Source organism: Megalops cyprinoides, chromosome 1 (assembly GCF_013368585.1).
Source record: "Megalops cyprinoides isolate fMegCyp1 chromosome 1, fMegCyp1.pri, whole genome shotgun sequence".
Classification (NCBI taxonomy): domain Eukaryota; kingdom Metazoa; phylum Chordata; class Actinopteri; order Elopiformes; family Megalopidae; genus Megalops; species Megalops cyprinoides.
The window spans coordinates 30641955-30667481 of NC_050583.1; the positions used below are offsets into that span (position 1 = coordinate 30641955).

At 39.4% G+C, this 25527-nt stretch overlaps 2 protein-coding genes across 2 annotated transcripts; both read left to right on the top strand.

Moving 5' to 3' along the window:
* Nucleotides 1-2345: 2345 nt before the first annotated feature.
* si:dkey-26i13.8 (kinesin-like protein KIF19) lies at nt 2346-16372 on the top strand. Its single transcript, XM_036532383.1, has 22 exons — nt 2346-2410; nt 3107-3187; nt 6053-6163; nt 6405-6492; nt 6695-6831; nt 7064-7189; nt 7564-7758; nt 8658-8810; nt 9525-9647; nt 10127-10286; nt 10432-10606; nt 11009-11207; nt 11312-11428; nt 11747-11900; nt 12472-12593; nt 13640-13791; nt 14013-14100; nt 14379-14511; nt 14599-14828; nt 15422-15584; nt 16036-16143; nt 16230-16372. The coding sequence occupies exons 1-22, from the start codon at nt 2369-2371 to the stop codon at nt 16370-16372; spliced, it is 3000 nt and encodes a 999-aa protein (XP_036388276.1). The 5' UTR covers nt 2346-2368.
* Nucleotides 16373-23372: 7000 nt separating this feature from the next.
* LOC118787781 (carbohydrate sulfotransferase 12-like) lies at nt 23373-25260 on the top strand. Its single transcript, XM_036543463.1, has one exon. The coding sequence runs from the start codon at nt 23411-23413 to the stop codon at nt 24722-24724; it is 1314 nt and encodes a 437-aa protein (XP_036399356.1). The 5' UTR covers nt 23373-23410; the 3' UTR covers nt 24725-25260.
* Nucleotides 25261-25527: the final 267 nt, after the last annotated feature.

A 25527-nucleotide genomic window follows, 5' to 3' on the forward strand; every position in this document is an offset into this window, starting at 1 on the left:
ACAAGGTAATGTTACTTGATCAACATGGTACATCTTTTTAGAAATGCTGCATGCCAGTTTTGTTTCTGAAAAAATGCAAGAGTTATGATACCTTGTACATTAGTTAATTTGTTTCTTGATTTGATGGATTTGTACAGTTGCATTGCTTCTTAGAAGGTGCAGCTATAAAGAGACCAATTAAAATTGCTGGATTATGTCTTCAGAGAGGAGCTCTGGCGGAGTGTGGGAGAAAAGCACCTGGATTTCTATTGGTGTATCATCTGGGAATTCTATGCTCCAATTTCGTCCTTATCTGACTTAAGTATATAGTGCCTTTTAATATTGGTTACTGCAGTGGGAGAATTTTTTTGAGCTCCTGTTTGTTGCTTTTTGGCCTCACAAGTCACATTAGGTCCCTTCACAAATTGTACCATCCTAACATCATTGCTGTTTTCAGTTTTTCTTATTTTTCTTTCCATACTGTTTTTTACAACATTTACAGCAGTTTCAAAGAACTGTGCCACCACAAGATTAAGTACGATGTCACAGTTTTCCAGGAATTGTTTTTACTTCTGTAAATGGAAGGAACACTGTTCTGTACAGATAATCAGAAGGGTTAACAAAAATGTTAGTGTGCTGAAACAGCACTACAGTGGGCTATATCCTCCTCCATTCAGATTACCTGATATTAAATGTGCAACAAAGTAATAATGAAATAAAATATGCTTACAAACATGTGTTTTGCCTTTTTGCTTTTATTAAGTTATGTCCTCATGAAGTGTATACATATCAGTGCATTACAGAATCTTCAGTAAACGACAGAAAAAGTTCAACTGAATTGAAAACTTTGGTCATATCTTAATGTTCACTAAGCAATGATAGTGTGGTGAACTATGTCAATTCTTTATTATGTTTTCTTATTTTGAATACAGTTTTGTATATACATGGTGTACGATTAGGGTATTCTGAGTGGATTGGTTATAATATTACATTGCATTACATTCATTTATCGGACGCTCTTATCCGACTTCCAGCACGGAAGAACACAAGTATTTCCATTCAAAATGAGCGAGCAAGTGTCAGACCAGGCTAACAATATAATGTGTACGAGTATAAATCTTTTAAAAATATGCATATGAAGTGCAACTTAAGATTTCTAGGAATAGTTCAAAATGCATGTGACAGGTTTAGCAGGTGGGCACCGACTTACATTTCACCAATAAACTACTGTTTCCAAAAGACGTTCTGACTCTTCCGAAGTACGTATTCTTCCGTCCATGATCTGGCAGCCCGTTTCTATGGGAACACCAACGCTATTAGTAAGGGAGTAAATGTGCGTAAACAAAAGAATGAAAGACCTCGTTAGCTAGCTTCCCAGCAAACGTAGAAAGCAAAAAGATTTAATGAAATCGCGTTTCAACTTTTCTCCAGCTTACGTAATCAGGTAGCTAAAAACAGCAAATCGCTTTCAACCGCCGTTTGTGAAGTGGCAAGCCAGCTCGTTATGTTACTAGCTAGCGTTAGCTACGTTACATCTAACCAGGCACTGACACAGGTTACTTGTTAGCTAACAGCCAAAGTACAGAAATTGAGCGTCGATAGATTAAAGCAGTACATTAAGCAAGGTTTGCTAGTTAATGCGAGTTAAAAGATCAGTGCAAACCAAAGGTGTTAGGTTGTTTGTAACTAACCCTGCACGTGTTATTAGCCAGATAAGTAACTACTATCTGGTGCGCTTTAAAGTTAGCTGCTAGCTGGCTGTGATGATAATGTGCAGCTCATGATATTAATATTTCAGGACAGACAGCCTTTGGTCGTGCAGCAGACTTTCAAGACGGCAAGCTAGGTAACATTAGACATTACTTCCACGAAAATGGTAACTGTGACCGTGTCTACCTTGTGACTTAACGTTAGCTAGGGCTAGCTAAATAAATACATTCACATTACTGTTAGCTCATATTTCACAGTTAGCTACGAGGAACACAGTGGAATTACAGGCTAACAGAAAGCGTTACAGTATTTGTGTAGTTAACGTTAGCTAACGTTTGTAAACTACACAGACAGAAATAGATGGCTTGACAGGTTGCCAGTCTTGGTGTGTTCAGGACAGTGAATGTGACACTCGCGGTACCAAACTCAGGCCCCTGATGGTGGCGTTTCGGGAAGTGACAGACTGGAACCTTCGTTTGAACAAAGCTCTGTCAACAAAGCAATGGGAGCTTATCGCCTCAGCGTATGCGATTAGTGGCTTACTCATCCACCAACAAGATTGAGGAGCGTGTTGTAAGGTTAACACCATGTCCTTGCAACAATTTGGTAGGTAGTTATCTCTGTCTCTACATAAGGAAATTATGGAGTGAGACTGGAGCGAACAGAATTTCAACAAAACATGAGAGACCTCCCAGGAGAGTCAAAAGACCACCAGCTTACGGTAAGAGGCAAGAGTTACATGCAAGGCAACAATCGTGTTATTTGCCATGATTCTTTAGCTATGTTAGCTACACTGCAACATGCTGTTGAAAGATTTTGACATTGAAACAGTCCTGTTTCTCATAGCAAGGTACCATTGATGTGGCTAGCCACACTGAGTGGAGTAATCATGCCATTCTGTAACAAGTGTGATGGCTCTTTTTCAGTATCACAGTGAGGTAATCTTGTGTTCAAACATAGCTTGTATTTTGCAGGCCAGTGAAATAGATAAAAACATCATAAAATAAACAGTCTTGCATTTTTAAAGACTCTTTACGAGTGTGAGCATTGCCGTACTGCAATACTCTATGTTTATGAAGTCTGTTGGCTTGAAAGCTGTAGCATTTCAGTGTTTAAGTTGCCACTAAATTCTAACCTGATATGGCTGAATTCTAAAGAACCGGATCATTTTTGACTTTTCCACAATGATGCCAACTTGTTAAAGCTAAGGTAGGTATGCAGCTTCCCTCCAACATGTTTAAATACAGTGCTGTTGAATTATTGATTGTGGCTGTACATCAAGCAAATGATTACTTGATTTGAAAAGTAAACAAAATCAGAATTCCCCAAGCAGTGATTAGAAACAGTCTCAGTGGAATTTTGTATACATAGTAAATTTATTTAAGTCATGTGTTAGAATGATGTTATTTTTCTTCAGGTGGCACTTCGTATCCGCCCAATCAATGAGGGTGAAATAGAGGAGGGGGCAACCATCGTAGCTCACAAGGTGGATGATCAGGTGAGCTGCAGTAAGAGGGGCAAACTGGGGATTCTTAATCAGCATGCTGCCTAGAGGAAACATGCTTAGTTACATTAACAACTGCAGGTTGTTTTTTCCCTGAACAAGCGGTCCCAGGATATTGGTATCCGTAGGGAGCTTCTGGATTCTAAAGGGTTACAGTGATGAGATTTGTTTTTCAGGTCATTTTGCTTTTTCATATTTCCTTTTCCTTATGTATGTTATTACTGTCTAAGCAATTATTATGAATGTTGGGACCTTACAGGCTTAATGGACCTTGAGTCCAGCATTCTGTCTTGAGGGGAGTTATTGGTAACTGACTATTAATCTCTGGATACACAGTTCAAATGAAATTGAGAAAAGCACAAAAGTACACATAAAGCAGTCTAATGCTCACTTTATGATTGTAGCCCTGATTTAACTGTTTTAATTACACTTCCAACTTGGTCCATGCATGATGAAATCATGCCTCGGTTTTGCATCTTACATTGTGGAGTGTGGCATATCCTCCAAGGACTAATTACTCTTTCAAGTGCTTTACAAAATGTGAGTGGATATCAAGCAGTGTTGTTGTTATTACCATTTCCATTTCAGAGCAGGGCTTCACAGCTAATGTGCGACTAGCAGCAGGAAAGGGAACATAACCATTCAATAATGCTTAAAGAACAATAATTATCAAGTAAGCATTTTATGTAAGCTGCCGGTGCTTCCTGTAGAACAATAATCAACAACGGTATAATAAGAAAATTAAAATGCAACAGAAGGAGCGCCAAGCCAAAATCAAAATCAGTAAGTGAGGAATTTGTTAAGATGTGGCAGGAACTTAAAGTGCATTAACTGGAAGGAAATAGCCAGGTAGCTTGATGCAAACAGTTGGTGACTTTGTATGTCCTGGGGTAATGTGGTGAATGCTTTACAACCTTATACAGTTGTGTCGGTGGCCAGTGGGTGGCGCAGCATGGTGCTGAAATTGTCCTGAGGTGCTGACACACTATGTGATTTCCTGATTTAAGGAATTGTATTAATGCATCAGCCCTGGCTTCCCCTTTCTGCAATAGCCCTTTCATAATAAGTTATGTTAACTGGCAGTACATTTGCTAGTGGTTTTAAACAGTGACAACATGTGTACTAGCTCTAAGCCCAGACTTAGAACAGCATGCATACTACCTCTAACCCCCCAGACTTTCTGTGTCATGGACCTCTGTCAGGATCTAAATGTTATATGTGTACAACATCAGGCAGATATTATGATAAAAATGTCATTTACTGTAAGGAAAGTTCAAAGCTACTGTATGTTAATTGCATCATATGTGGGGACCTTTAAAATATAATCAACTGCATATCATTTTATTCACTTTCTTATGCATTTAAAGTCATTTTAATGTTATCACATATTTTTTTGTTTCTATTCTACACATGAAAGTGATTGTTGAAAAGCTCCGGAAAGAATTTAGTAAAAAAAAAATCATAAAGTAAAATCAACAATTACAGTATTTTTCCAACTTCCCTGGAGACATTGATCCTAGTTTAGGAACGGCTGTGTAAAGATCATTGAGGAAACAAGACTGAGCTATGATTTCATACATTTGTGCAAAGAGGGCTTATGTTAGAACACCCATGAAGTATAGTTTGTAAACAAGAATTGTTCTTAGAATAGGTAGGTCTTGAAAATACATTCTATGGAGCTAGATAGTTAGCAAGTACATTTGATGAAACTACTGGTAATTAACAAATACAGAAATCCATACATTTTTAAATAATGCATTTTCCATTTTAAACTTCACTAACATATGTTGTATTTTCTGAAAATAAATTCCAACATATTATTTTTCTTAATTGACTTGTAAGTAGGTTTGGTTATTTTATTGAGGGTTTTTATAAGACATCTAAGTGGGGAGTTGCTTTTGGTTTAGGTGGTTAAGACTTAAGCTTTGTCTAAATCTGCTGCAAATCCTGATTAATGAAAGGTTTTATTTGGCTTGCTACCTGTTGGTGCCAAGAACTGTACTAGTCTGCCAAGTGGTTGGAATTGGCAGAACAGATCTCTTTAGGAAATGTCTCTTTTATGTCCTTTACAGGTATTCAACATATAGGTATCATTGTGCATGATTTTTTCTAATGCTATCACATTAGAATTGGACACTTATGTCCTTGCGACTAATGTTATAGAACTAAAGTTTGAATTATTTTCAAGAACTTTGCAATTCATAGCAGTCTCCCTTTGTGTGAAAAAGCCTGACAAATTTGGTCTGGCATTTAATCATTTAGAAGCATTAAATTATGGAGAGTACATTTACAGCATATCAACGTATGTGTCATATTTATTTGCAATTGTAATGTTAAGAATTATTGTTAATAGTTCAGCACTATCTGGTGCAGTGTACAATGCTAAGTAACATTGATGTATTTGGTTGCCCAAGTTCCAGATTCTGGGTTGGCAGAATCATACTACTTAATTGTTTGCTATTCCCTCGTTTACACCTTTGCAATGGGAAAAGGGAAGCCTTTGAATGCCTCAGTATTGTTTCAGAAACTTCCATTCAACTTCCTCAATGGAGCATGTTGACGCTGATTTATACACATGTTTGTCTGTGTTCGTGTTAATCCAGCTAATTGTTTGGTCTACAAAATACATGTCCCAGATAAGCCCTAATGACATGACCTAATGACATGCTCAGGCAGCAAAAGAAGAGTAGAGCTGGCTCTCTGCCACTTGTAACTATTTGAGCAAGTGGTGGCAACCAGAAACCGGGATGTCTACCTCTTTATGATCGGTTGTGTGCAATCACGTTGCACAACCAAATTATACTAGTGTGTCCACTGCCTGACACATTTACTGCAGTTATGTGTCTCATTGAATTTCAGATGGTTGTCCTTATGGATCCCTCTGAGGACCCTGATGATGTTCTGCGGGCAAATCGGTCAAGAGGGAAAACGTACATGTTCGATGTGGCATTTGATGTAACAGCAACCCAGGTATTCCTGCTAACCTTTTTTTGTTGTTATCATAATAATTTTCCAGTGGTTAATCATGAGGTACATAAATTTGTTCTGCAGACTTAGTTTGTGAGTGTAACATAAGATTGCAATCTCAATTAAAGTACATTTATGCTTGAATTGTCCTTTAATCTTTTTGACTCCTGGAACTTTATCGAACTGTGTAATATCTTTTTGTCTGCACATGGTTAAGTTCTCTCCCCTGTTCTCCCCACTGTAGGAAGATGTTTATGTGGCAACCACAAAGAATTTAATTGAAGGGGTTATTTCAGGTTACAATGCCACTGTCTTCGCATATGGGCCAACAGGTATGAACAGTAGTCATTATTTGTCCAAGTCTGAGTTAACTAAACGCAAAATAGTTCTGGTCATTGAATTCAGTCCGGGGTGAAAATAAGTGAAGCATTCTTAAAGCTTGTCTGATGTCTTTTGTGCCTTGGTTTTCATTTGTGGCGATACCCAGGTGGAGTGGAAATATGACATTTCTAATACCCTTTCTGTTGCTGCCAGGAGCAGGAAAGACTTACACAATGCTGGGGCTTGACTCTGAGCCAGGGATCTATATTCGGACCTTGAATGACCTTTTCAAAGCTATTGAGGCGAGCAGTGAGGATATGAACTGCGCTGTCTATATGTCATATCTGGAGGTGAATAAAACTTTTCTTTTTGTTAGAATTTAGTTTTGTAGCTTCTTCAGATACTGTATATATTGATGTGAATATTTTTTTACACATAATCAAGAGTGTGGCAATTACTGAAAAATATTCTACAAGAATGAAAAAAACTATAATGCTTTCTTCTGTTTATTACTGAAAGTTAAGGACAGGCTGCTGCAAGGGTTGACTGCTGTTTAAATGTCACATTTTTTACATCTTTCAGATCTACAATGAGATGATTCGTGACCTTCTGAACCCTGCGTCTGGGTATCTGGACCTGCGTGAAGATGCCAAGGGTGAAATCCGGATTGCAGGCATTACAGAGTTCTCCACCAACAATGCAAAAGAGGTAGAGGTCACTTATCTAGAAGCACAAGACTACTTGAAATCTTTTTGAGGAAATGAAAAATCACTTCCACTTAATATGTATACACTTAATATGTATATTTTGTCATGGGATATATATATTTTCTGTTAGGATAAACTTTGCACTAGGTTTAAGGCAAAGCTTGCATTTAAGTCAAAATTGGCTTTGATTATCTTGCACGTGTCCTGTTTCTGTAAGTATTTTTCTTCCCACATTTCGATAAACATTTCAGTCCATTCTTAACCATACCCAGTTCCTAAATTCAGTCTGACTATTTTAGTTTTTCTGGACTGTGGTCATGTAAGCTGCTGTGTCTGAGGAACCACTCAAGTGTTAAATGTTGTTTTTCATCTCAGATAATGCAGCTGCTCACCAAAGGGAACAAACAGCGGACTCAAGAGCCCACCGCCGCCAACAAAACGTCGTCCCGCTCTCACGCCATCCTGCAGGTGACAGTCAAGCAGAAGAGCCGAGTGAAGGACATCAACGAGGAGGTGCGAGTGGGGAAGCTCTTCATGATCGACCTGGCTGGTACAGAAAGAGCTTCACAGGTGAGGGCAGCAAAAAAGACAAAAACTTTTAGGAGACGGATGTTTTCTCAAATTTCACTCTCATTAATATTTAATCATACGTTGTTTCATTATTTATCCTGTTTATGAAGAAGCCGCAGAGCGTGGGATTTGTAGACCTTATGCGATGACAGAACAATTTCCTGCAGTATTTTTTTGTTTTACAGATAGGAGGATGCTGTCAGTACAGGAGGGAGTTAGGATGTCTAAAATGTGTGGTGGAGCACATGACTTTGTAACAGACAGTCCCCATCTCACAGTTAGGGTAATGTGTAGAAAGTACAGAAGGATCTGAGCTGATGATATCTGCCTGTTCTGATGTCACTACAGCATATTACATATGCATTTATATTGCATATGCTATATATCTGATTGTAAAAGTTGAATGTCTTTGTGAATGTCTTTTGTGAATAAAATATTAAAATCAAGTACTCCCTGTCAGATCTTAAATATCAGAAACCACTGAAATCTTCAAGAAATGTTAACGAATAACATTTTGAATGCTGTAAGTTTGTAAGTTTGTAAACTTGCATTGTCTTCTGTTTCAGATGTAGCGGCCACTGGTTGGCTGAAAGCCTGTGAGCTGTCTGTGTGGGGTGGGGGAGTGGGGTTGTGTCGTAGCCATCTATTTGTCCTTCCATGATGTACTCTTCATTTTGCTTTGTTGGAGCTAATATTACGAATTATTACTCTTATTTCAGATCACAAGAATGGAAATTGAGGTGGTATATTAGCATCTATATGGTGCAGTCTATTCACATGAAATTACTAAATACCAACCATAAATTAAGCATGAAACCATGTGACAATTTATGGACAATATCTGAGAGACATTCTGCTCCTGGATTGAATGTTTCCTGTGTTTTCTTTTGTTTTCTCAGACACAGAATCGAGGGAAGAGGATGAAGGAAGGGGCTCACATTAACCGGTCTCTGCTTGCCTTGGCCAACTGCATCAATGCCCTGAGTGAGAAAGGCGGTAAAGGGGCCCAGTTTGTTAATTACCGGGACAGCAAACTGACTAGATTACTTAAGGTACGGCTCATAGCATTTATGTTATGAGAGAAGGTGGAATGAAGTAATGAGAGGGATGTGACTTCACACACATCCAGTACAGGTGTAGGCGAACAACCTGCTCATATAGGAGTGTACTTGCTCATATAGGGCTAAATGCTGTTCTTTTTTTCAGCAGACCACATTTAAACAGGTTCTTCTTTTTCGTTAAGGTTTTGTCAGAGGTGAAATTCTTCTCACTGATGTTACTGTCAGTATGGCATTTCATTTAGCTTTTCAGGGCTTTATCAATAGTTCTGTGAATCTCTTCTGTTTCATATATGCCCAGTAAGGCAGACCTTCTCCTCACAGGCTGTCCCGTCTCAGATCATGAGGTGCCTGTTGTTAGGTTAAATGTTGAATTCCAGCCCCAAAACCCATTCAACCCATTCATGTTAAAGTCTAACAAAAAAGTTTACAACAAGCTTGCATCGCTACAGGGTTATGGCTGCAGTTACCAGAAATATTTGCTTCCAAATGAATTGTATCACCCAATATGAGCATGCCCCAGGATATGCACAGCTGCAGTGGAATATACATCTGAAATCAATGCCAGTAACTCATTGCATGAAAAGAACATGTAGGGCCTTTTTCTCAGTAGTGGGACCAAGTGCAAACAGAACAGTTCCTGTAAAAGCCTTGGTGACTGATTCTGTTTAAAATGTGTGAAGAGATGTTTTCCTTTTTGACTTCCAGGACGCTCTCGGTGGAAACAGCAGAACAGTGATGATCACTCATATAAGTCCCGCAAGCACTAATTTTGAGGAGTCTAGAAACACCCTGATCTATGCAGACAAGGCCAAGAACATCAAAACTAAAGTAAGAGCTTGACATCGAGGAACAGGAGCCATGTGTATAATTTAGTTTTTCTGTTTCTGTTGTTTGAAAAAATAGTCTCTGATAAATATCTCCTTCTAAGCAACCATGTGTACTGGTGCAGTATGTTGATTGGTGAAGGTGAAGTGCTGAAGAAAAGATATCTTCAAGTAGACATAATCATTTTCTGTCGGTTGTCCATGCTTTTGCTCTGAACTTTTAAGAGAAGAATTTGTATATTTCATGGCAATTTTGTTGTATAAGCTTTAAAAAATCAAACTGCTTATGCATAAAAACAATTCAATATATTCTCTCAAGTTTTTGTGTTTCACATTTCATGCAGGATGCTAGAGAATATTTAAAATGCAAATTTATGAAACCTTGAAACTGCCATGACTGGTATAATTTGGTGACGTAGCAGCGGACATCTTTTTATTGTAATGCAATGATGTTGCACTAATAAGGTTTTTGTTCATTCGAAGGTAAAACGCAATCTGCTAAACGTCTCCTACCACATAGCCCAATACACCAGCATCATTGCGGATCTTCGCAAAGAGATTGAGAGATTAAGAGCCAAGATCGATGAACAGGGTCAAGAGCAGCAGAAGAAGGGAGAGAAGGCGGACATACGTGATGTCCAAGGTCAGTCGGCTGAACACCTGAAACACATATGAATGAACAAGAAACAAGAATGCACTTTTACGTAGGATGCCAAGTGTGCGTGAATAGAGAAGGTGTTGTGTCCCGTGGCGTGGGCATAACTGTTTGTGACACGTGTCCCACCCAGCGGAGGTCCAGCAGCATTCAGCCCAGTACAGTCGCAGGGAGATGAGCCGTCTGCGAGAGCAGCTTCTCTGTGCCTTCAGGGAGCAGATGGAGATCCGGCGCAGCCTGGTGGAGCTGGAGAATTGCAACATGGAGCTCCACATCGACACCTCCAGGCACCTGGTCACCATCTCAGAGTGAGACACGCTGTTGTGTGGGCTTTAAACAGGAATTTCAGAGACTTAAATCATTTGTATGCAGATTGAGGTGGACTGGCATATTGCTGGAAGTTGTCTTTTTTCAAGATGGGATTTATTTCTTTTACAGCAAGAAATATTTTTTGATCTTGGTTTATTTTGTTACATACAGTATGCATTATAGTACAACCTACTACATCCTAGTAAGCGTGTATAGTGACCAATGACAGTCACAATCAAGTATCAAATGAAAAAAATATGCATAAGAACCCTTAATGTTATTAACATTGGCAGAGTGTTTGTGCATTGTGTGATGGATGCTTTTGACAAGAGCTTGGTCTTGCTCTCCAGTCAAAAGCATTCAGCGGAGATGCTCTTTTGCTCTGTCTGCCTCATTCATAGCTGGGAAAGGGAGAGGGCCCGATGTGCAAAGAAGTGGAGAGAGGAGAAGCGCAGCGAGAAGGCAGACAAAGGCAAGGAGGAGCAAGATGAGGACAGTGGGAGCGAGGAGACGGACTCTGTTGAGCCCCAAGATGTGGCAGCGGCTCGGGAGGAGATCGGCACGCTGTTGGCTGAGCAGCGGAAAACCATGGCTATAAAGGTATTGAGACGCCTCCTGTTCAGTACGTCTCCCCTCAGGAAACTGTGGTGCTGACGCTCACAGGGACCTCAGTGACGCTGTTGTTTCTGTCGTGTTTGCCTCAGTCAGACCTGGAAGAGAAGCTGGCCAACATGAAGGTTAAGTCCTCCAAGATGGAAGAGCTGCTGCCAAAGCGGATTAACAACGAGGAGCAACGAGAAATTCTCACGCTCCTTTGCAAGGTGCACAGGCTCGAAACTGTCTTGAAAGATTTGTTATATAACGTTCGTAACTTTAAAAAAAAAAGTTTATGCCTCTGTTCAATGTGCTTTGTCATTAACTGTCAGTAATGATATTAGGTATTTTTTTAAACGTCTCTTTTTACCTTTTTACCTGACTCATGCTATATTCTACAGATGTTAGCTAACAAAAAATGTTGAGTAATAAGCTACTGCATTTAGACTGATGAAAACTGTTACCAAATTTTTAACGAAAATGTCCGCAAGTTTATTTGATCCAGTTGCAAGCTTCTTAAAGAAATTCTTGCACTCCACTGCAAGGTGCATGAGCTGGAGGTGGAGAACACAGAGATTCAGTCTGCTGTGCTGTGCAAGGAGAACTTGCTGCGCACCAAGGACTTCATCATCCAGCGCCACGAGCAGCACCGGGCACTGTGTGATGAGATCATACAGCAGCAGAAATCCATTATTGAAGGTACCTGCATTTAGCGCTCATTCATTATATTACATCACATTACATTCATTTTAGCAGATGCTCTTATCCAGAATGACTTCCAGCGCAACAGAATATAAGTGAATCCATTCAAGTTGAATGAGTGACAGTATCAGACCAGGCTAACAACACTCCCAGACCAGTGTGAGCATAACACTATTTAAGCCCTACCCTAAGTTAAGTTGTGCAACCTGACAAGACAAGCCAAGCCAACATTCATGGATGCACAGGAGCGTTCACACGCAGTGATGCTGCAACTGTTTCTCAGCATTACCCCAACAAGAGCTTGTGGATTGAAAGATCCTTTGCAGTGTGCAACTTCATAAGTTCTGAAAGCAGCAGTGGTATCAACATCTTGGCTTCCCTGTACCAGTTTCCCTACCCCCCTTTTTGATGAAGATTTCCCAAAAGTCTTGTTACTTATATCAGTAGGCCTGGTGAAGTTTGGATATTTTTGTTCAAAGGATTTGGAAATTTATTAAGTTTGCAGGTCATGCTCATGGTTTCACTGTCCAATGCAAGAGTATAAAAAAAACATTTAATGTATTTCCAGACCATCAGATCCCAGTGCCCCATGAGCTGGAGCAGCTTTATATGTTGTACTTCAGTGAGCTAAGAGATGGAAGCATAGACCAAATTCTCAAACTCCATACAATGACATCCACCATAATGAGGGTAAGGCTTCGCTTGCCATAGTGCCATAAGGCATATCTGTGTTGTTGTTTTTCTCTTTTAAGTGCAATACACATGTGAAATAATGCTTACACATTACTAAGAGTATGTGTTTAGTTTGACTAAATTTTGCATTTTATAAACATATGGGACTATTTTATAGACAAACCAGATTGCATCTGTTAGCCCGAGAGGCATTACTAGTAAGGCCATTTCAGCTGGGCTGTGTTAAAACGTTTATGTCTATGGAAGAGTACAACTGTAGTCAGTGTAATTGTTTTGAAATTCTGTGAGTGATTTTGATTTAAGACTAAGTAATTGTTAATCTTGCTTTCCCTTTCTTATGCAAAATTCTTAAGATGTTAGCTAACAAACAATGTTGAGCAATAAGCCATTGCATTTGGACTGAACAGAGGCCTCAGTGTTATGATAAGAAGGGTGAGTTTAGCGTATTTTTAAAGCAGTTCCAACTCGCCAAATAAATTATGAAAACATCCACAACTGTATTTGATCCATTTCCAAGCTTGTTAAAGAACTTCTCCTGGTTCTGTGCCAGCCCACCCTACATTTCGTCAACACATCATTATCAACAGGGCAGGTGTTTAAATCCCTCATTAGCTGTAATTAAGCCTCTATCAGAAAAAAACAGATTTAGATCCAAACAGCTTTAAAAACTTGGAACCAATTTTAAACAACTCTTCCTATCAAAAACAGAGAAGGAGAAAGTGCCTGGCTAAAAACCACACAACATCTATTGCCAGCAAGTTTGACCGATGTTATTGCCAAACTTCAAACTAGCTGGTGCTTCACTAAGTCCAAACGGTCTTCGAGATCTTGAGAAAAGACTGAACCTTGTGCTTAAGGAACAAAATGGTTCATATGAAAGCAATATGATTATGCCTGGTTCCATGCTATTAACATTAACATATACGATGTTTAACATTTCTAAGCATGAAAACTGACATTTTTTGTCATATCGATCTTGGTGTTGCTGTTTAATTTAGAGTATTAATACATATGGATGGCACTCTGTATTGTTGCATTTATAGAATGGATCAATATTTGATGTGGCAAGACAGCTGAAGCTAGGGGATCTGACTCCTGACATGGATAAAGATGAACTCAGCCCAAGGGTAACTCTCCAAGAGAGCAGGACAGCTGGGAATAAGTATCCACCTCCTTCAGCTCCTGCTCGGGAAAGGTAATCAGTCAGGTGTACTTGTATAAGGGTTGGGTGTTTTTTACGGTAAGAAGGATTTGGTCACCAGTGGCACTGGGAGTCTGCAGTAATATGTTAAATATTATAATAGGTAGTACTATAGTAATAGTAATAAGTTAAATATTCTTGACAGTATTGATATTGTTTGGAACGCTTTAAACACATTTATTGCAACTGATCGTATTTTCTCGTTTTGTTGTCAGCGACAGCAATAAGATATTCAAATCCACTTTGAAATCCCACCAAATGAAACGGAGTCACATTCCATCCACCCCACCTCCATTAACTCAGGTAACTGGAATGTGCTTCTATAACGCAGCATTCAGATCAGTGTTTTTTTTTTTTTTAATTCCTCTCTCATTATCATTGCACAAAACTATGCACACTTTCAGAGTCTGCAGTGAAATCAAATGTTTAAGTCTACAGTATTATTTTTGTATTTTCAGGGGAAAAAACAGCTGAAAAAATGTTATAAGTGTTGACAGAGTTGTTCAGTCCAGTCGTAAAATATGTATGTTGAAACATCTGCTGTTCTTTGAACAGAAACTTATTATTTTTTTCCCCCAAAGCTCACCAAGGACAGCAACCGTCAGGCTGAGCAGGTCAGCCCAGAGACCATGAAGGAGATTGTGCTGGACACCAAGAGCATCTCTCTCATTGCGGCCAAGCGGCGGTCCCGCATGCAGGCCATGGAGTCAGCCAGCGGGTTGTCCAGGGTGAAGGAGAGGAGTCTGCTGTCAGTGCGGTCCCTGGATGAGGCAGAGGAGGCCTCTGAGAGGGCTGCCTCAGAGCCCCAGTGCACCCCCGCCGCTGCCTCCGTCAAGACAGCCGCCAGCGTGGACAACCTGGTGCTCTGTGTGCCGGATGAGGCGGAGCCAAAGAGGGCGACGCCGAAGGCTCCTGGGAGCTTGCACTCCAACTCAAAGAAGGACCCGCACAGAGCCATCTGGAGGAATGACTCCATCGAGAGGCGGGCACGGAAGAAGCGATCCAAGTCCTTCGAGGTGAACTCCAAACGGGTATGTTTTAGGTATCTTCTTGTATGACTAGATGTGCTAACAGAATTTCACACTGATGTGACAGGAATTTTTTAGCCCAAGCACAATCTTGGACACCAATATAGGCACTTTTACATCCTTGGCATTTATCCTAGAGCATAATAGGGCAGAATGACGTACAATAACACTGTAAAACTATTTGATTAAGGAAGAAGATTAATCTTAATTACAATATTTGATTTTAAATGAAGTTTGTTCATCTTAGCCCTGTGAAGAAAAACAAACCCTAACCCTAAATTTTATAAATATGAGCTATTGGTATTTAGACTCATGTTGTTTATTTCCATGCATTTGGCAATGTGACAAAAGGTTTGCATTCTTTTCATATTTCATATTTATATTTCATTTTCATATCCAAGACACCATATGCTAACATTAGAGCTCATTATGTAAAATCCAGTAGATGCCCTACATCCACTCAGCATCACTTTCATATCTTCATCTGGGATCCTCAGGCAGGAATCAAAATGTACAAAATGGTATATATGTGTCCCTTTGTCAGAACTGACCATTACTCTAACAACTTAATGACGGTTACCATTATATCCATTTAGAAACCCAAGATCAGCACCTCCAGGAATCCAGGTCTTGAAAGCATTTCGGACAACAGACTTGTACAACATTCACAAAATGCAAACCAGTTTTTGCAAAAAAATGTGGGAAATCCATCAACACCACCAGCAACCAAGATTAAATATCCCATCTCTCATCACACAGGTACAGTCTTTATCAGTATTAGCGTAATTAAAAGATTGAAGAATATATTTACATACTTCACATTTAAAGGCCAATTCTAGGTACTACTACGTGTTTATTTAAGTCAGTAACATGACATGGTATTACATAATTGTAATGTCCACAAATTTTTTCATGTCACATTAATACATTGTGAAATGGTCATTCCTTATCATAATGATGATGTTCCCTACATAGCCCCATAGTAAAGTGAAACTTGCTGTAACGTAGAACCTGACTTGCCTTGATGGATTCTCACATGGCAGCCATGCTTAGGCCCTGCATTTTAAGAAGAGGGCTATGAGTTCATATGCATGCTGATATTGACCCATGAAACCCCTGCATCCAAAACATAAAATACATGAGATTACAGAAACGGACTGTGTTTCTGAGACCATATGGAAATGAAATTTAATTAGCTCCTTACATTCAGGTGAAAGCCAAATCCAGAATTTGGAGATGCGAGGCACCCCACCCAGCACTGTCCACCAGAAAAATGCAGAGGGAAGAAGAGGTCAGACCATCCACAAACGAGTCAGAGGTCTGTATGTTACGAACGATGTTATACATGCATTCCATATCTAAAAAGTACTTACAAACTTACAAACAAGCTTTGTCATTTTGTAGGCCCTTCAGAAATTCTAAGCACAAACCAGCTTCTTCTGCAGCCTGGGAATTTCAAGCGAATTACCAACGCTAATGCAAAGCACAAGGGAGCAACTGACAGCAAGAACAAAAGTGAAACCCGCCTCAAAAAAGGAGCCCAGTGACTTTTGGAAAAGCAAACTTTTTATGAAGATATGCATATGCAAAGTTATTTTCCAAAAAAAAAAGCATGTGTGCTGAAGAAACACTTTCATAAATATGGATTTTGAAAATTTGTCCCCATCAGCTTTCATGTCATTGTGACTCATTTTTATTACTTTGTACTGAGTTGGTTAAAGCTGCAGACTGTGTTTATAAAGGGACATACGACTGTGATGTTGCTTTAAAGGAGAAAACTCTGAGAGTGTATTGGATATGTACTCTGTATCTTCTTCCTTGTTTGATCATTTGGTCATAGAAAATTCATTGTTTGACAGATATGCTGGAAATGTGTATATATTTTACAAATTTAAAACACGTAGTTGTCTGTTTTATCAGACGTGAGTTTTCATATAATCTCAAAACTATGTTCAATAATAAAAATAATTAAAAGTAATAATATTATGTTTAGGAGATAAGGATCATGAATAACAGGTATGCAACTTAAGCCATAAGGCAGAGTCTTCATTTAATGGCATATGCATGTATGTATGTTTATACTTTCTACATGCCATTAATTGATTGTTGGATTGATATGCATTTAACCAGAATATGCATATAAAACGAAAAAATTAGGTCTTTGGGAATAAACGGGACCAGTTGCATGCACACTATGCAATATGCAATAAAACAGAGTATTCAGTCATCTGATGCATCATCGCAGGGAGTATCTGTGTGTGTGCAGGGTGGGTCTTAAACAGTAATCATGTTTATAATAGTGTTAATAATATGACAACAATTATCCATTAATCTTTCAGAGGGAATCTTTCTAACTGTAAAATTTCACTGCTGTGTGGTCCTCAATATTTCCAAATATGTGCAAATGTATATTTTGTCAATAAAGCCTTTTCTTTCATAACATGTAGCTTCTTAAATAGAAGAACATTAAGGTTATGTTAAAGAGATTGATTTGGCCACTGATGATCAAACAGCCACCATAGTACAAAGAATGTGGCTGAAACCATGGCATGGTTGAACTTCATGCAGGAGAGATTCTGTATGATTTATGTGCTGGGAAGAGCTATATCTGTATCTGGCCAATCTGTATAGGTAATGTGCTTTGTAAGAACTGTCTCATCCTGAACTGACACACTCACCTAGATACATATAATGGAAAATGGGAAACGTTTTCCATGATTGAACATCTAAGGAATTGCCAGGGCCTGGACCACTCTTGGACCAGAAGTTGAGTAAGTGGTGAAGAAGGGCTGGATTCTTCGGATGCTATAAATAAAATAACTGCTGGGTCTACTGACCTGTGCTATGTGGTTTGCAAAGGTCATTCCGGTGTGGAGTGTCACGCCAAGTCTCCGGGGTATCTGAGAGGTGGTCAAGTGTTTTCTTGTGTGATGGTGAGGGCCTTGAAAGGCAATTACAATTGCATATTGTAATAATTACTTTTTAATGACCCCAATTAAAATCAGACATGTATACAACAGTAATTAATATTGCTTTAAATTTTCAAGAAATAATATAGTTCAGTAACATGATCATATGGAGACAACCTTGTGACACTTATTTGCATGTCTTATATAGAAAAGAAATAAGGCAGGTAGCCCTGAGCATCATAACTCCAAGATAAAGTACATGGCTACATGGCTATTCCACTATACCTCTTATCTCTTTCTTCATCTCACTAACTGGATTGTTGATCTTGTTCCTCCCAACTTCCCTTTCTTAATTTGTGCAATTATTCAATTATCCCACAACACGACACATGACACCTTGCAGGAAATGTTTCTTGAGGGCATAGTTATAGTCTTAAGATGTGCTACATTATCCAGAAAGAATTTCATTCTTAAAGTGAGATAGACTTGGGTTTGGGCTTATTCTGTAATTAAGGTTGGTATAAAAACAGCATTAGCAAACTGAGTTTCACACCTCTTACAGAAAAAAATATCTGTTCACAGAAGGAGTACAAACGTTTATTGTTCTGTGCATTGCATGTTACATAAAATATTTCAAGCTGTTTTTTTTTTTTTCAGAAATGGCATAATGTCCCTTTCATTTTCGACGGCTGGCCCTGGATTGCACGCCGCAGTAGTCGCACCTTCGGGCTATTTACTCTTCAGTAATACGAAGTCGCAGTCAAGCGTTGGGAAGGAAATGATTCAAGTCTCGCGAGCTTGCTCTCGATATCCTCTCCGGGGTAGTGTGGCAGCAGCTCGCACATACATCCACACACCCATCGCCACCGCTGCCGTCTAGCGTGAGGATAACAGAGGGGACCTGGAAATAGGAGGTAAGCCTCTGCAGCTAGAACAAGGGTTGAGTATCTAGTTCGGTGCTGCGTTTATTCACAGACCGTTAGAGCTAGGCTTCTGAAATGTTCTTGTCACATGTAGCCAGTTAGCCATATTTGTTGAGACTGCCCTGCTAGAACAGGGGGGAAATAGCTAACGTTATAACGTTGGCGAGTAATACACATGCCGAAAGAACTCAAGCCAAGGAAAAGTGATTCCGGATTCGTCAGCATTAGACAGGGTGCACTATTCTGAATCGTGAAATGGCTAAATGGGTATCACGAAACTAAACTTAAATATTGCAATATTACAATCGCGGTATTGAAAAACTGAATATGGGTTACTGTAACTTGGACGAGATGGAGTGTATTTCGTTGGTATTTGAGGATACAGCCGCAGAAAAGTCGATGTTAGTAAAATACGGATGCTACAGTGAGATGGCTAACAGCGGTGTACATAACAGAATCGAAGTATTATATTCGATTTTACGTCCGCAATTATGAATGTACTCACAGCTATACATATCTTCACCGGGGTGACGCTGTACGAATTATGTTTTGGTTGACTTGCAAGCCGCAAGAAGCGATAAGTTTGCAGTAAGTTTCTCCCACCAGGTGAATGGGTTTCAGTGGCTAATTTGTATGACTTTATGAATTTCTGACTTTATAATGCACTAATTAATTACCCCAATTGTTTCATTCTGACGTTTTGACGTGTCCTCGTATTTTAGTATAACCGTATTGTGGCAACCATTCAATCTATATATGTAAATAAATAAATACCAGCAACATTACATTGCGATTATTCTATTTATTAGTCATAGTTTATTATTTACATAGATATAGATTTCAATACTGATGGGTTGTAATGTTTGTACCTGCGGTCAGAGAATGTACATGTAGGCTACATACAGTATGTCCCTATTCATTAGTTCACTCGTTACAAGATCATACGCTGTTTATAAATTGCTGACGTTGTACCATGCAAAGGCGTGCATTTCAATGACAGTATATTTATATCGGTATATTTTCCTTTGCTGGTATCTTTTGATGAAATTTTAACTTGATCTGGTAGTGTAGAGCCAATTATGTGATGGTTTACATATTTGCTTTTGAAAGTAGTTGCTGTGTGCATACTGGCTGTTTTTATTTAGCGCGTCATTGAAAAGGTAACACCGCGTCGCAGAGTTGGAAATACTGAAGTGTTTTTGTTTTATATGGAATAATATTGGAATTACTTGTCACTCGAAGAATCTGTTGCAAAACCATTTCCATCCTGACTGCTTTCAGTGTACCAGTATTCGAGTGTTTTTGTAATCCCAACATATCGGTATTATTCAGTACCAGTGAAACTAATACAATTTGGAGCGCTATAATGAAATTATGACATAATCTTCAACTAACAAGGGTGAACAAAAAACTTTAAACAAGAGAAACAAAACAGAACAAACAAACAACATACACACACACACACACGCACACGCACACGCACACGCACACGCACACGCACGCACACACACACACACTTCTCCCCACAGTAGCCCAAATGCAGACACCCCAGTGGCTAATTTGTGACGTCAGTGTACAGCAGTTTTCCTTTATGTTTATTCATACCCCTAATGAAATAGCAACAAAATGTATGCATTGTTTACTTTTTCTGCTAAAGAAAAAAATACTTTAATAACATTACACAGAGAATAATCGTATTGTTAAAAACGATGATTTTTATTCTAAAAAATTCATTCACACCCTCAAGTTGTCCTTTAAATATATTCACAGTTTTATTTACATTCAATTTACATTTATTTATTTAGCAGACGCTTTTATCCAAAGCAACTTACAAAAGTGCATACAGTAAGTACAGCGACAGTACGGGGACAGGATGTGTACAGTTCCACAATGAGACAGTTCTCAGCTGAGAGCAACGTCTGTTTGAGGACGCAGTACTATCAGATTTGTACAATTACAGCCTATAGGGCAACTAATACGATACACTTTCAAACGGCAAACTTCAACAACTTCAAACGGCACAATGAGCGTCAGGGTAAAGGCGGCAACAAGAGACAAATTTAAAAGCACAATTTAAAAAGCACAGCAATTTACGACAGCACTGATGGGCGGGGGGCAGCAATTGTGTGCTGGGTCAGTCCAGGTAGAGTCTGAGGAGGTGCGTCTTCAGGCCCCGTCTGAAGGACTGGGGTGAAGAAGCTGTCCGTAGCGAGACCGGGAGTTCGTTCCACCACTGGGGAGCGTGTGTAGATTCACACCTTTAAGTAATCCCTTGAAAAAGCCAACAAAAACGTATCTACACAAATCTTCTGCTTGTTGATTTTGTTAGAAGTAAGAATTGACAACACATTAAGAACTTCACCATCTTTCTCATGCACTCATTAATTAAAAAGGCCTGTTTAATTGTGAAATGCTTTAAAATGCAGACAGCTGTCATGCAACAAATGGATCTCTGTGGTTTCAAATGAATAGGTAATTATCCTAATTATTATGAATTATCCTAACAGCTGTCCTACAAATGTGCTTGAGTATATTATGAGTTTAGAATAATAAAAAATGCATTGTTGATAACAGGAAGTGTTGGGTTTCAGATATGTCCATGCAAATCATTTTATTTTAGATCCAGTAAATAGTTTCTTAGGTAATGAGAGACTCCCACTTGGTAATGACAGGCTCCCACTAGTGAAACTGCTATCGACTTAATTAGGAAAGACACTCTGGACTTTTAATTATACTGGAATTGTAGCAACGACCTAGTTGTTCTTAAAGAGGTCTACCCTCCAATTTCTGTGCTCTTTCAGTGCTCAGTACTCAGACAAAGGCTTGGAGGGATCTGGTTGTATCTGTTGATACAATTTTGACTGTTGGTACAGATTTTATTGTTTGGGATAAGGGTGTGCCAAGCATTTGGCAAAAATATGTATTTGTCAGGGCTTTTGTTTCTTTTCTGAGCTCAAGTAGCACATGAGTAATTCAGAATATTTACTATGTTGAAATGCTGTTTTAAGGACCTGTAATTCCTCTGGGAAATGGTTGATTAGTAATTCATGTAGATATTGCAACTTTATGTGTTCACTAAAGTGCATATTCATTTTTCACCCCAGAATGTTTTGAGTGGATTTAAAAGTATGTCAAAACTGTTCAGAAAGTTAAGTTGTGCCTAGTTTTACTAGCAGAGGAGTTTTTGCTGGTGTCAGGCATGGCCATGCACTTGGAGAGAAATGAGAGATTTTTGGCACTGACCAGCTGAGCCAGTAGATTTCTAGTTATAGAAGTAGAAGTAGCAGAAGTAGTAGTAGTGCCATTTCTTCCAGCTCATCTTTAAAACAACTAGCTCTGTGCCATGCTAAAATCCAATTAAAGGAAAGTAAATCATTTGTAAATGTTTTGTATTTGTTCATTTAATATACCAAAGTGAAAGTTCAAGTGCAGCTTTGGTGATGAAAAAATCCTGTGCGCTGCTATGAGTGGATGGCTACTTCTCCCCCAAGCTGTTATCCTCCCCTGATTCAGTCTAGAACACTTTTGCTCTTACCCACATGTATAGACCCAATTTGTCTGAAGCCCTGCCGCTTATCCCTTACCCCCTGTTCTCTGTCATTGAGCCAAGAGGGCTGACTGTAACAACATGTCTAGGATGGATTTTAAAATCTAGATCAGGCATCACACATCTTTACTAATTATGATCACTGAAGTATGACATGTTACCTAAAATAATAAAACAGAAAAAAATCACCATTCCGTCACTGATCATATATGCTCTGTCTGCTGCTGCAAACAGATTACTGACCAGCTGATTTTCTTGCCTATATTGTCCTATATTTAATACTGGCATTAGACAAATACTTTGTATTGGGAGCTAGATTTTTTTTTTTAATTTGCAGGCCAAACAGTTACCACTCCCTATGAATGAAACTACAGTATTGACAAATACGTAGCAAATAAACTATGCAGAATAAAGCGTCCGTCATTAGCTATTTTTACTCTTGTAATTGTTTGGACCATGTAAGTACTGATTAATAAAAATAGAACAATACTGAAGAAAAAATATTTCAGGTCTGCAATCAAAATCAAACAATCAAACAAACTAGCAGGGATAAAGATACACATTAATATGAGAAAAACCGTGGTTGTATTTACTTCTGAAATTGGTGTCCTGGACATACTGAATAATCATAATCCTGTGCTGGAATTCCAAGCAGTCTGAATGTTTTTATGGGATTTAGTAAATATTTTTTGTTTCTTGGTGCTATAATAGCCAGCTGGAAGTCCACTGTGGGCCACATTTGGCCTCCAGGTGGCCGGGTGAGGAGTGGTGCTATATGTCTGGTTAACTTTTCTGGTTAATAAGGTTTTCACCTTATCATATTGCATGATGGTTAATTGTTTGTCTAAGCCAACTATTTTGTATGATGTGATAGTTATACAGAAAAGATCATTTAAAAAAATGGACTCCTTTGGTCAGTAAGATTATTGAAAACATTCCTCTCTTAGAAGGGTTTTCACAAGCATTTTTTTTGTGCAGACTAGCGATTAGACCTTTTTTCTTTCTCTGAATGTGTGTCAGTGTTAAACCCTACAAAGCTGTTTGAGAAAATTGACCCAAGATTGATAGAGTAATGATGTCTGTAATCTTTTTGCCAATGTGTCAGTCAATTCCATTGATCTTGCTTTGTTTTATGCACCAGGGCCTCCATGCTGGAACAATGGTTTCTCCAGATGGAGAATACTGGACCATGGATCTAAGATAAGAATGGGACATCCCCAGTCTGGATCAGACAAAATGGGAAAATCGAGACTTTTTCGCATCTTTCTAATCCTGGGCTCTCTTTTTATGATCCTTCTGATTATAATATATTGGGATGATGTTGGAGCCACACATTTTTACCTGCACACCACCGTGTCAGGGCCTCACTTCTCACATGTTCCCTCTGAGAGTCACTCCACCTCCAGACACAAAGCCGATGACGACAAGGGGAATTCCTTCCTGTCGGACATCGATGCCTTCATTAACCAGTTCCTGGAGGGCACCAATGAGCCGAGTCAGCAAACAAGGGAGGACGGCGCCCCGGAAGCCTCCCACAACCAGACTGGCGAGGCGGGGAAACAGGAGGAGAGGTACGTGCCGAGGCGGGAGTGGAAGATCCACCTGACCCCCATCTCCGCGGAGATGAGGCAGAGGCAGGAGAGCAGGAAGCAGCTGATCCACGACGTCTGCACAAACGGCACCTTGGACTTCCTGGGAAAGAACAGGACGTTTGACGACATCCCCAACAGAGATCTGGACCACCTGATCGTGGACGACCGACACGGGATCATTTACTGCTATGTGCCGAAGGTGGCGTGCACCAACTGGAAGCGCATCATGATTGTGCTGAGCGAGAGTCTCTTGGTAGATGGCGTCCCCTACCAGGACCCTCTGGATATTCCCCAGGAGCACATCCACAACAGCAGCATTCACTTCACCTTCAACAAGTTCTGGAAGCGCTACGGCAAGTTCTCCCGACATTTGATGAAGATCAAGCTGAAAAAGTACACCAAATTTCTCTTTGTCAGGGACCCTTTTGTCAGGCTGATTTCTGCCTACAGGAACAAGTTTGAGCAGGAGAATGAGGACTTCTACAAGAGGTTCGCTGTCGTCATGCTGAGGAAGTACTCAAACTACTCCGATCCTCCTGCGTCGGTCGTTGATGCTTTCGCGGCTGGGATTCGTCCGTCGTTTTCGAACTTCGTGCAGTACTTGTTGGACCCTCAGACTGAAAAAGAGATGTCCTTCAATGAACACTGGCGGCAGGTGTATCGCTTGTGCCATCCCTGCCAAATCAATTACGATTTTGTGGGGAAATTAGAGACCCTGGAGGAGGACGCGGAGCACTTGCTCCGTATTCTCCGTGTGGATAACATTGTCCAGTTCCCTGCCAGCTATCGAAATAGGACAGTTACCAGTTGGGAGCAGGACTGGTTTGCCAACATCCCCTTTGAGTTGAGAAGGAAGCTGTACAAGCTTTACGAGGCTGACTTCCAACTTTTTGGATACTCCAAGCCTGAAAAGCTGTTACATGAGTAACAGTACCTCCAAATGTTTTTTTTTAATTTCTCATTTCAGCTTAAATTTATGTCATTTATCCTATTCTTATGCATTCATTCTGTGGTGCCCGGTGACATCCATGAGAAAAGAGTATTGGTCCTTAATGGATACGGAGTCCTTAAAACCCAGGCTGGCATCCAGTGATTTGTACAAGGGCATTGAAAACTGTTTTGTGAATTGTGAATTTATCATTCGCGTTCAGTATCTCAACATCAGGCAGGAAGTATAGACTGCATTATGAAAACATCACACAAAAACAAATGAAATAGTCTATGAAAAGGGGTAAGCACTACAGTGTACGGTGTGATCATGACCTCTGATGGTAGAAAAAGTAGAAAAAGTATTTCTTTTTACTAAGTGTATGACTAGCAGATCATAGAGATATGTAATATGCATTATAGTGGATTGCTTTTGAAGACACAAGCCAGTACTTCTCTTTGCCATATGTTTTGAGTTACCATAGATTATTTAGTGGCAATTTAAAGTTCAAGGTAGAGGAGTCATAATGTGGTAAATCTGTGGCAAAATTGCAACGTTAAGAAAGAAAGCACAAACTAAACTGAAATAGACTGGTATCGGCTCTCACGTAGTAGTGAAAAAAAAAAACATTTTCTCTATGGTAATTTTTTGTGCTTGTGTCACAATTCATATATATTAAGTTTGGGCTGGTAGTCAGTAATGCAAAGTTGCTCCTCAAATTCTCATAGAGCATAGAGCAAAGCTAATGTGCTTTGAGGTTTAGCATAAATGCTGAACAATGCTCCTGACTAGCAATTTTTAAA